Raw genomic sequence first — 13,627 nt, forward strand, 5'->3', positions numbered from 1 at the left:
ACTATTGCACATCACTCCTTTATTATACTGATCTGGAAAAAGGATTTAGTACAGTTATGCTCAGGTGAACACTGGACCCATGTGGCAGAGCCAAGCAACTAGAACATGATTCAGACATCAGTGAAAGACACACTTGGGCAGGACCAAGGGACGTTTCACTGCCATGAAACAAGGCAGGAAGGGATTCTAACACACACAGCAGGAAGCACTCCTGCCCCTCAGAGGTCAAGGAACTGATCCCATACTGGTATGAGGAATGGCTTATTTTCTGATGACCACATGTGGGACTATTTCAACCGCCACAAGAAACCCCAGAAGGGTTACTGTTTTGTATTATTTATATATACTATACTTTTTTAATAAAAGTAAATGTAACACATAACTAAATTCAGGATTGATCCCAAACTTCTAGAGCCAGGTCCTCTAGGGTCAGGGAGGAAACAGCTGTCACATCACCATGCAGGTTACATCATCTTCCACTGGAATGACTAGAGCCCCCAGGCAGTGGCCTGACTGCAGAAGAGCAGAGGACTGGCTCCTGGGGACAGAGAGGCTCTTGCTTCTCCTCATTGGTCATGGCTTAGCATGATTCCTCCCCACAAGTCCTTAGTAAACAAAGAACTTGCAAAAACCCAAGTTACTACCTTTAAACTCTGTTGGATAAGGGGAGCTTTTCCACAGCTTGGACTGAGAACCTATGCTCTAGAAGTGCTATTCTCACTAGATTGTACGAAGGGAGTGGGTGCAGAAGACAAAATGGCTAAAATGAAAATGGGAGCCACCAGTCCCCATCTGCAGCTACAACTCAAGATGTCTACAGATGTGGTCAGTGTGACATGTGCAGGTGGGAGGGGCAGAGGGACAAGACGGGCAGGGAGGGTGCTCCTGGGGACAGTATCCTCCCCGCTGGCCTTCACTTCTTGGCCTTGCCCTGGGCGGCCACAGCTTCCATGGCTTTGCGCACCGTCTCTTCATCCCCCAGGAACTGCATGGGCTTGATAGGCTTCAAGTTCTTGTCCAATTCATAGACAATGGGAATACCAGTCGGCAGGTTCAGCTCCATGATAGCCTCTTCAGAGAGACCTGAAAACATCCACCATCATCAGCCACACAAGACATAAATCCACATCACCCCTCCAGGTTTACTCTTTGTCCTCCAGGGGACAAAGGACTTTGACAGAAATTAAAGTAAGACACTCTTTCTGATCTTTATAGTAGTTCTGAACCCAGGGAATGGCCCCCACCATACTTATTTCTCAGCCATTAAACTGAAAAGCAAGAAAAGGTATACAAGATAAACCACCAATAAACTACAGCAAGGTGTATGGCCAGGTATCTACCAAAGTGAGGTCTAGAAGCCCACAGTGAAGCAAGACTGTACACATCTCAAATATCCCATATAGTCCATCCAACCAAAAATTAGCACACACAGGCCTCTAGGTCCTCGGGGAGGAAACAATTTAAGATGCAAACTGAGATTCATGTGTAAAGTTGTGCCTGGTTGTGACTAAGGAGAATATTTTATAGATGTTTTCCCTTTTTTTTTTTTTTTTTTAAGAGACAAAGTCTTACTCCCAGGCTAGAATGTAGTGGCACAATCGTACCTCGCTATAACCTCGAACTGCTGGGCTCAAGCAATCTCCCACCTCAGCCTCCTGAGTAGCTGGGACTACAGGTGAGCATCACCACATCAAGCTAATTTTTCATTTTTCTTTCTTTTTTTTTTTTCTCTTGAGACACAGTCTTGTTCTGTTGCCCAGGCTGGAGTGCAGTGACGCGATCTCGACTCACTGCAACCTCTGCCTCCCAGGTTCACGCCATTCTCCTGCCTCAGCCTCCCGAGTAGCTGGGACTACAGGCGCCCGCCACCACACCTGGCTAATTTTTTATATTTTTAGTAGAGACGGGATTTCACTGTGTTAGCCAGGATGGTCTCAATCTCCTGACCTTGTGATCCGCCTGCCTTGGCCTCCCAAAGTGCTGGGATTACAAGCTTGAGCCACCACACTCAGCCAATTTTTCATTTTTCTTTTGTACAGACAAGGTCTTGCTTTGTTGCTCAGGCTGGTTTTGAACTCTCAAGGTGCTGATAGTACAGGCATGAACCACTGTGGTTGGCCTTTAAAAATTTTTAGAGATGCAGCTTTACTATGTTGCCCAGGCTGTCTCAAACTTCTGGCCTCAAGTGGTCCTCCTGCCTTGGCGTCCCAAAGTGTTGCAATTACAGGCATAAGCCACTGTGCTTGGCCAGCTAAGGAGGATTTTTACTAGCAGTTTCATTTGACAATTCCAATCTAGAGGTGAGCTTCTCAAGCTTTAATATGTATCCAGCCGGGCGCGGTGGCTCACGCCTGTAATCCCAGCACTTTGGGAGGCCGAGGTGGGCAGATCACAAGGTCAGGAGATCGAGACCACGGTGAAACCCCATCTCTACTAAAAATACAAAAAAAAAAAAAAAATTAGCCGGGCGCGGTGGCGGGCGCCTGTAGTCCCAGCTACTCAGGAGGCTGAGGCAGGAGAATGGCGTGAACCCGGGAGGCGGAGCTTGCAGTGAGCCGAGATCGCGCCACTGCACTCCAGCCTGGGCGACAGAGCGAGACTCCGTCTCAAAAAAAAAAAAAAAAAAAATGTATCCAAATCACCTGCGGAATAGATGCTGATTCTGAAATAGGTCTGGAGTGATACCTGAGGTTCTGCAAGTATAACAAGCTCCCAGGGGGTCCAGCTGTCACTATTCTGCAGATCACATTTTGAGAAACAAGGGTTGAGGGTGTTTTTTCACCAAAGTCAATCTACACCACCTCTAAAGCTGTTAACAAGTCCAGCCCTTTCCTAGACTCCTTTTTACCAAGTCCCTGATTGGTAGCAGTTCTGCTTTATCCTGCCTTGAAGGCACCTCTGAAAACACATACATACCCTCCAGATGCTTGACAATGCCCCGGAGGCTGTTGCCGTGGGCTGCAATCAGTACACGTTTCCCCTCCTTGATCTGAGGAACTATTTCTTCATTCCAGAAGGGCAGAGCTCTGGCAATAGTGTCCTTCAGACTCTCACAGGAGGGTAGCTGATCTTCTGTGAGGTCTGCATACCTGCGATCCTAAGCAATAAAGAATCCAAGTTCACCACTTATTAACAGTTACATCTGTTAAAAGACTTCATGATGTATTAATTTTGGCCCATGCACATTCACAGGTTTTTATAAAATCTGACAATGGAAATACAAAAAAGGAGATAGTAAACTATCAACCATATCTTCTAGTAAGTGAAGGTCATTCCTTGGAGAAGGATTACAATTAACTATTTTACCATGAATTACAAGCTCAGTGAGATTAGGCAGACACTACTAAAAGCCCCTGATCCTGGGCGGAGTGACCAAACCTCTGTTTGTCCATACCTTACTGATGTTGCTGTAGAAAGGGTGGTCGGGCTCCATCGGAGGTGGTGGGACATCATAGGAGCGCCTCCAGATCTTCACCTGGGCTTCACCATGCTTTGCAGCAGTTTCTGCTTTATTGAGACCGGTTAGACCCCCATAGTGCCGCTCATTGAGGCGCCAAGTCCTCACCACTGGCAGCCACATCTGATCAATGGCATCTAGCACTGTCCAGAGGGTCCGGATCGCTCTCTTCTGTACTGAGGTGAAGCAGATGTCAAACTCATAGCCAGCATCTGGAAATCAGAAGTTCAAAGTGATAAGCTAACGAGGTCTACTCTGAGCCAAAATGTTCTTCCTTATCAATCTCCTGTACAAGTAGTCCAAGTGACAATATTTGGCCAAAAAACAAAGTATTTGGCCAACTGTTTTGTTTATCCTTGCAATCTACCTAAGGTCACAGCAATTACGTAAGAGATTAAAACCCATGCTGTGGGACTCCAGAATCCAACTTTTCACCACCATCTCTAGCTATCCCCATTTCCCCAAGGATCCTGATGTTTGTATTTCAGTTAGAATTGTGACTTTTTTTTTTTGGGACAGAGTCTCACTCTGTCACCCAGGCTGGAGTGCAATGGGGTGGTCTCAGCTCACTGCAATATCTGCCTCCCAGGTTCAAGCGATTCTCCTGCCTCAGCTTCCCAAGTAGCTGGGACTACAGGTGCGTGCCACCACACCCAGCTATTTTTTGTATTTTTAGTAAAGATGGGGTTTCACTATGTTGGCCAGGCTTGTCTCGAACTCCGCCCACCTCAGCCTCCCAAAGTGCTGGGATTACAGACGTGAGCCACCACGCCTGGCTTTTTTTTTTTTTTGAGACAGTCTCACTCTGTTGCCCAGGGTGGAGTGCAGTGGCATGATCTCGGCTCACTGCAACCTCCGTCTCCCAGGTTCAAGTAATTCTTCTGCCTTAGCCTCCCAAGTAGGCTGAGATTACAGGCACATGTCACCATATCCAGCTAATTTTTGTATTTTTAGTAGAGACAGGGTTTCACCATGTTGCCCAGGCTGGGAATTGTCACTTCTAATAGATATTTTACTAGAACTCTGATCTAAGAAAATTAGGATTTAAGTCCCAATCAGGACACAGGAAGAGCTCTTCCTGTACTGATAAAACTTCAGTTTGTTGTATGAAATTGTATTTTGTTTTTGTATTTGTTTGCAATTGTATTTGTTTGTTGTATGAAATTGTATTCACTGTGGAGTATGGAAATCACGTCACAAACTCTAATCCATGGTTTCTCTCTACTGTAGTCAAAGTTCCAGCCTAATCCCAAGTACCCTCAGAAGAGTATACCTACTTAACTATTAAACCAAGTTCAGGAGAAGCCACTCACTAAAGAAAGACCCAGTGTTGTGCACTATCTGATTCATCAATGAATATGTGTTCCATACACAGTAGTTATTGTGGCAAGAGTTATGTTGGCCCAACGAATAGGTTACAAGAAATCAGTCTTGGCCGGGCATGGTGGCTCACATCTGTAATCCCAGCACTTTGGGAGGCCAAGGCGGGCGGATCACGAGGTCAGGAGATTGAGACCATCCTGGCTAACACGGTGAAACCCCGTCTCTACTAAAAATACAAAAAAAATTAGCCGGGCGTGGTGGCGGGCGCCTGTAGTCCCAGCTACTCAGAAGGCTGAAGCAGGAGAATGGTGTGAATCCGGGAGGCAGAACTTGCAGTGAGCCGAGATTGCACCACTGCACTCCAGTGTGGGCGACAGAGCAAGACACTGTCGCGCGCAAAAAAAAAAAAAAAACAGTCTTATTGATTTTGTTTCATGAAAGATTACTCTCCCTCCCACCATAATGGGGAGACGGCACTTTCCTTGATGACCAAGAAAACATTCCTGTTTTTCTCCATGAGGCTGGAAGGCCCTCTTAGAAATTCAGCACAAACTTGCCTGGATATTGCTTCATATTGAGGTTAGCAACAGTAATTAATAAAACATGAAGTGAATTTTCCTGCCAGTCATTCAAATGAGAATGAGGCCAAGAAGAACTTAATCTTACTGAGTGAGGGCTGGGGGGAATTAATCACCAGGAAAACTCACACCACCCACAAGAGAAAAAACAGGTCTCATCACTGAGCCGCCAGACAAGTCCTAGTAGACTCACTTACTGTTACCTTCCTAACTGTAAGGAGAGGAATGGCTCCCCAACAAAAGGCTGAGTCACCCGGAAGTGAATACCCACAGTGCTCGCCTCAGCCCCATGCTGGAGAGCTTCAGGCTGTTTTACTGCAATTATTTCCACTTGCAATGAGGCAGCTCACTTTGGACACATAAATAGGACCTTGAGGACAAAAGAAGTTCTGCTTAGGACTCTTAACAGAGAACCTGAAAGATCAGAGCATAAAGTCTCTTCCTTTAACTTGCCCATCAAAGTAAAACATAGCCTAGGGACACTCACAGGGGTAGGAGTGGACACTGTGGTGTGGACTCCATCCTCCCCCAGGCCATCCCTCTCTTAGCAGTAAGGATGCATGGGGAAACTCAGTTCTCACTAGCTTTCTCCTGAAATCAGATTCAAGACTGTACAAACCCTATCACTTAAAGCATTGAGGAATTATTTATATGTTTTCGACCTTTTAAACTGTTACATATTTTAATTTTTATACTGTTAACTTTTTAATTTAATGCTAACATTTATTTTAAAACTGAAATAGGATCTGTTATTTTAGAGATTACAAGTTTAACTATTTGATCAGTCTCAAATAGAGACAACATGGTTTAACGTGGACTAGTTGTTGGGAAACCACCACAGACTGATACAGTTCGTCCTGCCACAGAGCTAAAGAAAATGGCCTCCTTTACCAGCACTTTCCATTTCCCAGCCTCTCCTAAAAGATGAGGTCACACCAGGCCATCTGAAACATTCACTCCCCTGCCCACCCACCCCGCAGAGGTTTACATTTCCCAGACTGTCCCGCGTTTTGCTTCATTTGAGGATAGTACAGTGAAGGCAAGAAGCTAGGAGAGCAATCTGAGGCCAAATACCTGTGCCTCGTCAATGACCCTTGTGAATGGCTGCTTCTTTGTCCAGAGGTGAGAAGGGAGCAAAGGAGGATCTGCCCCTATCATCAGTGGAAGCACCTCTTCAGGGATTCTTGGCATTGCCGGCAGCAGGAAATGCTTCCTCATTAGCATTCCGAAACCACAGAGAGCAGACTGGGGTGGGGGCAAGCCTGGATAGGCAAGCATTATCTCACAGCCACTTCCACCTTTGCCCAGCGTCCTTGGCCAAAAGCCTACCGGTTCCTAACACCTACCTGTTACTTCACCCAGAACTAGGGTGAGGACACTGGACTAGCAATAAGACATGACCTTGGACAAGTCATCTTTCCACATCCTCACTTTTCCCAACTATAAAGGGGCCTAGGAAGGCTGAGGAGGATAAAATCTTATCTACTTTATTGGGTAGAAGGAGCAACTCAAACCATTCATTCATTCACTCAGTTATATCTACGGATGCGTTTTGGACACACTATTTGTGGAATGCTACTGAACAGCAAAGTCCTACACAACCACGCGGATTTCTTGGTGTCCTGAGGCTTGTTAGGCACCCCTGGGGACTCCACCTACTGCTGGGGACGAGGCTGTGTGGCCTGCCGATCCGCTAGGATCCGTAGCCGCCTCTTGAGAAGCCTTGGTTACAGCTGCTGTAAGGCACAGGGTGTCCTCCTCCAGGAGCCCCAGACTGTACCAACCGTTTCTGGCGCTGGGGGAATCTGAAAAAGACCTGGCCGCCACAAATGGCTCCATTAGGGCAAACTGTCCACGACTTATTATTGTTTTTTTTTTTATTTTTCTGAGACAGAGTTTCGGTCTCGTTCCCCAGGCTGGAGTGCAATGGCGCGATCTCGGCTCACGGCACTCCGCCTCCCAGGTTCAAGCGATTCTCCTGCCTCAACCTCCCGAGTAGCTGAGATTACAAGCGTGCGCCACCACGCCCGGCTAATTTTGTATTTTCAGTAGAGACGGGGTTTCACCATGTTGGTCAGGCTGATCTCGAACTCCTGACCGCAAATGATCCACCCGCCTCGGCCTCCCAACATGCTGGGATTACAGGCGTGAGCCACCGCGCCCGGCCTGTCCCCGACTTATTAAACGTCGAGACTAGAACGGGAAAACTGCTAAGCGGTGTCGTGGGGAGCGCAAAGGGTTGCGGGGCGACCGCCCTGGGTCCTCCCCCGGCACAGTCCCTCACGCTCCACGGCGTGACCTTGAACAAGTCGACTCTACCTTCTGGATTCATCTTCTCAACTACACACGAAACTGCTAAAGAGATGCTGCCCAAGGTGCCGGCCCTCTCCGGGAGGGCGCAGACGCCAGCCAGGCGGCCTCCGAGGCCGGACACCCGGCCCTTCGCAGCTCCCACCCGGCCCCTCCGCACCTCGCAGCGCCTGCCCGCCGCGCTTCGCCTCCTCGTGGCCCGCTGGGCTCAGGTCGGCGTCGTACCAGCCGCTGAAGCGGTTCTCCAGGTTCCATGCGCTCTCGCCGTGCCGGATCAGCACCAGTTTGTAGGCGGCCATGGCGGCGAGCTGAGAATGCGGCACCGACTGCGGTTCGCAGATTCCGGAGTAGCAGCCCGCCCCCTCTGCCGCGCCTGCGCGCTCGCGCCGCATGGCCCGGCTCCCGCGCACAGTCTCGCCCAAATCTTTCTGCTTGCTCTGGACCGCTCTCCGCCCGCCAGGTGTGCGCATGCGCCGCATCCTGGCTCCGCGGCCCCAGACGGGAGGGGGGCGCGCTCCGGCACTCAGAGCGCATGCGTCCTGCCTCGCCAGCCCCTCGTCGGCCGCGGCGGTCACGGAGCGCACGTAAGCACGCAGAGGGCGGAGGGCGGCGGGCTCTAGGGGCGGTGCCACTCCGGTGGCTGCTGCGCTGCTCTCGAGCGGCTCGGCCAGATTAAGTGGCTCTTATCGCTGAAACCGCTCCCATCCGCACACAGAGATTGATTCACAGACCTGTGTTCGAGTCTTCCCTCGTGCATACTACTTGCTTTGTATCTTCGGGCAGGTCGGGAAACCTCCCAGCCTCATCTGTAAAATGGGATCATAAATACTTAGCGAGTACCTGGAAGTGCTCAGTAAATAGTTTTTACTATTACTCTCTCATTTCGGCGGGACACTGATCTTTTTACTCCTAGTTTACACGTAAGGAAACTGCCCGTGACCCTGCTGATTCCAGAGCCTGCTCGTTTTCCAGCACGGGGTTCTTTATCCCGTCTCTGTCTACAATCTTTCACACACGTCAAGTCAGTGCTTTCTGGGCCTCCAACAAGGAAGCAAACGCTAGGACCCTTCAAATATTTCAGAAAGGGGCGAATTCTCGTCACTGCCTGTCCTTCTCCCAGCCCCAATCAGCAATTTATTACCACAATTTTTTTTTTTTTTTTTTTTTAAGACGGCGCTGTCTTCCTGCCTGGAGTGCAGTGAGTGAGTGGCTCGATCTCGCCTCACTGCAACCTCCACCTTCCGGGTTCAAGCGATTCTCCTGCCTCAGCCTCCCGAGTAGCTGGGATTACAGGTGTCCGCCACTACGCCCAGCTAATTTTTGTACTTTTAGTAGAGGCGGGGTTTCACCATGTTGTATAGGCTAGTATCGAACTCCTGGCCTCAAGTGATCCACCGGCCTCGGCCTCCCAAAATGCTGGGATTACCAGCGTGAGCCACCGTGCCCAGCCTTCTTTTTCTTTTTTGAAACAGGGTTTCCCTCTGTTCCCAAAGCAGAGTGCAGTAGCATGATCATAGCTCACTGCAGCAGCCTTGAACTCCTGGACTCAAGTGATCCTCCTGCCTCAGCCTCTTGAATAGCTGGGACTACAGGCATGCCACCAAGCCTGGCTAATTTTTTTTTTTTTTTTTTTTTTTTTTTTCTGTAGAGATAGATCTCGCTATGTTGACTGCTATATTGACCGGGCTGGTCTCAAACTCCTGGCCTCAAGCCATCCTGCTGCAGCAACCTCCCAGAGACACTGGAATGACAGGTGTGAGCCACTGTGGCAGGCCAGTCTCCTGGTTGATTTCAATCTAGACACTTTAATGAGCACCAAACATGAACCAGGCAGTGGACTAGACTCAAGGATGGGCTGAATGTGTTTCCTGTTGTTCAAGCAAGCAGAGGGCAAATGAGGCGCATGTACGAGTAGCTAACAGTAACATTGGGTGGCTCACGCCTGTAATCCCAGCACTTTGGGAGGCCGAGACAGACAGATCATACGAGGTCAGGAGTTCAAGACCAGCCTGACCAACATGGTGAAACTCCCCCCCCACTCTACTAAAAATACAAAAATATCAGCTGGGCATGGTGAAGTGTGCCTGTAATCAGGAGGCTGAGGCGGGAGAATCACTTGAACCTGAGAGGCCAAGGTTGCAGTGAGCGGCAATCATGTACCAGTAAAACACCTACAGCATGCCAGTCAGTGTTCTAAGTGCTTTGCAAATATTAACTCGTTCACTCCTCATATCTCCACAATGACCCTCTGAGGCAGGTTCTATCTTTTCCCCACTTGCAGATGAGGAAATTTGCCCAAGGTGACAGAGATTAGGATTCAAGCCCAGGCTGCTGGCTCCCAAGACCATGCTCTTACTCCACTATTGTCTGTGGCCTCCACATTTTTGTTGTATTTTTGGCATTTGTTGACTCTGAAGTGTGGGAAGGATTTGAGAGGCAGAGAAAAGGCACTTTGGGAACAACATGAACCAAAACACAAGTGGTTTGTAGCTACATTATCATAATGGCTCCTGTTTGTGACGGTTTAGTGCAACTAGCCTTTTAATGTATAATTTCAACCCCAGCAATTCATATTATGTAAGAACTGTTTTTTTTTTTTTTTTTTTGAGACGCATTTTTGTTCTGGTTGCCCAGGCTGGAGAGCAGTGACTCAATCTTGGCTCACCACAACCTCAGCCTCCTGGATTCAAGCAATCCTTCTGCCTCAGCCTCCCGAGGAGCTGGGATTACAGGCATGTGCCACCACGCCTGGGTAATTTTGTATTTTTAGTAGACACGGGGTTTCACCATGTCGGTCAGGCTGGTCTCAAACTCCCAACCTCAGGTGATCCGCCTGCCTCGGCCTCCCAAAGTGCTGGGATTACAGGTGTGAGCCACCATACCTAGACTTATGTAAGAACTACTATAGCTCCGTTCCACAGATGAGGGAACCAGGGACCAGAGGAATCGTTGTGCAAAGTCACAGCTAGGAAGTGGAGGAGAAACCGGGACTCAAACCCAGGTCACCCAATGGCCTAGTCTGCACTCTCACCACAGCACTCCACTGCTTCTCTCCTCTGTAGCTGGGAGAAGATGGAATTCAGTAACTAGACAGGTGACTGGGATGAGGTGCAGCCCTAGAAGCTGCACCAGAACTCACAGGACCCCAGAGCTGCCAAGCTAGAATGCCCTCAAAGGGCTTATGGTTCAAGCCCCAGGGGTGTCACCCCTATGGGAGTTTCGCTGAGGAGCCTGTCTCATAGGCAGTTCTCCCTCTGATCTTTCCTGCTGCTCAGTCATCCTAATCTGTTGTTCAGGCACTCCCAGGGAGAGCTGTTCCAGCCTTAACCTTGGCTTTTTGTCCTGCCTTGGCCCAAATCCATGCTCCTAGCCTGACTCCTACCATGTTTTCTTCTCCTCCTCCTGCTCTCAAGACATTCAAGATTCTGTGCCCTTGTCACCTCGTCTCCTCACTGGGTTCTCTCATTTCTGCAATGAGTAAGAAATGTGAGTAGGAAGAAGATGTTCTCGGAAACTCAAGTTCAAATATTCCTGTTTCTTGTTAGCTCTGGGCCTGCCACGAGTCACTCAACTTCTCATTCCGTTTTCCTGTCTGTAATCATATTCATACCCACCTAAGCAAAGCCCTGTTGTGAGAAATAGATGAGATAATGAATGGAAACAACTAGTCACAAATTTTAAATATATTAATAATAAATAAATGTATATATATACACACACATATATATATATTTTTTTTTTTGAGATGGAGTCTTGCTCTGTCGCCCAGGCTGGGGTGCAGTGGCCGGATCTCAGCTCACTGCAAGCTCCACCTCCCGGGTTTACGCCGTTCTCCTGCCTCAACCTCCCGAGTAGCTGGGACTACAGGCGCCCGCCACCTCGCCCGGCTAGTTTTTTGTATTTTTTAGTAGAGATGGGGTTTCACCGTGTTAGCCAGGATGGTCTCGATCTCCTGACCTCGTGATCCACCCGTCTCGGCCTCCCAATATATGTATATATTTTTTTTAGATGGAGTCTTGTTCTGTCACCCAGGCTGGAGGGCAATGGTGCGATCTCGGCTCAATGAAACCTCCACCTCCCAGGTTCAAGCAATTCTCCTACCGCAGCCTCCCGAGGAGCTGGGATTATAGGTGCCCATCACCACGCCTGGCTAATTTTTCTATTTTTGGTAGAAATGGGGTTTCACCATGTTGGCCAGGCTGGTGTCGAACTCCTGAGCTCAGGTGATCCTCCCGCCTTGGCCTTCCAAAGTACTGGCATTAGAGGCGTGAGCCACTACACCTGGCCAGTGATATTATCGGCCGGTAATATTATATTAATAAATATTATTAGCTGGGCACGGTGGCTCACACCTGTAATCCCAGCACTTTGGGAGGCCAAGATGGGTGGATCACCTGAGGTCAGGAGTTCGAGACCAGCCTGGCCAACATGGTGAAACCCCATCTCTACTAAAAATACAAAAATTAGCCAGGTGTGGTGGCGGGTGCCTGTAATCCCAGCTACTCGGGAGGCTGAGGCAGGAGAATCGCTGGAACCCAGGAGGCGGAGGTTGCAGTGAGCCGAGATCGCACCATTGCCCTCCAGCCTGACCCGACAACAGTGAGACTCAGTCTCAAACAAATAAAACAAAAATAAGTATTATTAGCAGTGTGATTAAGAAGGCAAAAAAGATTTAATGAGCCACCAATTCAGAAGGTGTGAGTGTGGCTGCCTGGTAGGGGAAGACTTGCCTGCCGGGATCAAAGTTGGGCAATAACTGGGATTCTTTGTTTGGGAAGCCAAAACCATCTGCGCCACTGGCCTTGGAAAGGAACTCAGGAACCTTACTTTATCCCCTTCACCAACCCCCTCTGCCTCCAGAAGGAATCTTGTATCTCCTTGGAATTCTGATGAACTCTGATATGCCTCACTTCCTGGATATCTACCTGAGATTGATTGATTGATTTTTATTTTATTTATTTACTTTTTTTTTTTTGAAACGGAGTCTCGCCATGTCGCCCAAGCTGGAGTGCAGTGGCGTGATCTCGACTCACTGCAACCTCTGCTTCCTGGGTTCAAACCATTCTCCTGCCTCAGCCTCCCGAGTAGCTGGGATTACAGGCGCCCGCTACCACGCCCAGCTCATTTTTGTATTTTCAGTAGCCATGGGGTTTCACCATGTTGGTCAGGCTGGTCTCGACCTCTTGACCTCATGATCCACCCGCCTCGGCCTCACAAAATGCTGGGATTTCAGACATGAGCCACCGCACTGGGCCTACCTGAGATTTATTATGCATGCCTCTGAGCTACTCAACTGCAAACTCCTTGAGGATGGGCACTTCATCTTAACTATTTCATACACCCCCACACACGAACTTGCACTTAGGGTGATGCCTTTGCCCTTGGTAGACTCCCTGGGTCCCCAAGTGTCAGAGCCGGGAGAGACCTTGAGAATTCTCTACTACAAATCCCCACCCACCTCCTGTCATGCACGATTCACATTTTCCAGATGAAGAAACTGAGAGGAGCCATTCAAAAGGGCTGATGAGGCTGGTCCGAAGGTCAGGAGTTACTTCAATTGATTGTTCACAGTCAGTTACAGGTCAAACTCCTTGTTCTACCCTTTCCCCACTTCTCACTACTGCACTTTACTAGTCTTTAAAAAAAATTTTTTAAATAAATAAATAAAAGAGCAGATGAACAAGAAACTAGATTTATCAGAGGTGATCCACAGGGAAGGACTCCAAAGTCAGGGCTTCCTTTATCAGAAGAGAGAGGCAGGGAGGGCATGGTGGCTCAAGCCTATAATCTCAGCACTTTGAGAGGCTGAAGTGAGAGCGTGGCTTGAGCCCAGAAGTTCAAGGCCAGCCTGGGCAACGTGGCAAATCCCCATCACTACAAAAAATACAAAAATTAGCTGGACGTGGTGGTGTGTGCCTGTAGTCCCAGCTACTTGGGAGGTTGAGGTGGGAGGATTGCT

The 13,627-nt window shown here is 48.8% G+C and overlaps 1 protein-coding gene across 1 annotated transcript; it reads right to left on the minus strand.

Annotated features, from left to right (window-relative positions):
* PGAM1 (phosphoglycerate mutase 1) lies at nucleotides 1–8,145 on the minus strand. The gene is made up of 4 exons (XM_003904075.2): nucleotides 7,829–8,145; nucleotides 3,395–3,669; nucleotides 2,917–3,097; nucleotides 1–1,083 (listed from the first exon to the last, which is right to left on the minus strand). The coding sequence occupies exons 1-4, from the start codon at nucleotides 8,136–8,138 to the stop codon at nucleotides 914–916; spliced, it is 936 nt and encodes a 311-aa protein (XP_003904124.2). The 5' UTR covers nucleotides 8,139–8,145; the 3' UTR covers nucleotides 1–913.
* Nucleotides 8,146–13,627: the final 5,482 nt, after the last annotated feature.

Source organism: Papio anubis, chromosome 11 (genome assembly GCF_008728515.1).
Source record: "Papio anubis isolate 15944 chromosome 11, Panubis1.0, whole genome shotgun sequence".
Classification (NCBI taxonomy): Eukaryota; Metazoa; Chordata; class Mammalia; order Primates; family Cercopithecidae; genus Papio; species Papio anubis.

Coding starts and splice junctions, on each gene's coding strand:
- PGAM1 (XM_003904075.2), bottom strand. CDS start 8,138: ATGCGCACACCTGGCGGGCGGAGAGCGGTCCAGAGCAAGCAGAAAGAT. Junction 3,098..3,394: donor TCTACAGCAACATCAGTAAG/GTATGGACAAAC, acceptor TTTATTGCTTAG/GATCGCAGGTATGCAGACCT. Junction 1,084..2,916: donor CATTGTCAAGCATCTGGAGG/GTATGTATGTGT, acceptor GGATGTTTTCAG/GTCTCTCTGAAGAGGCTATC.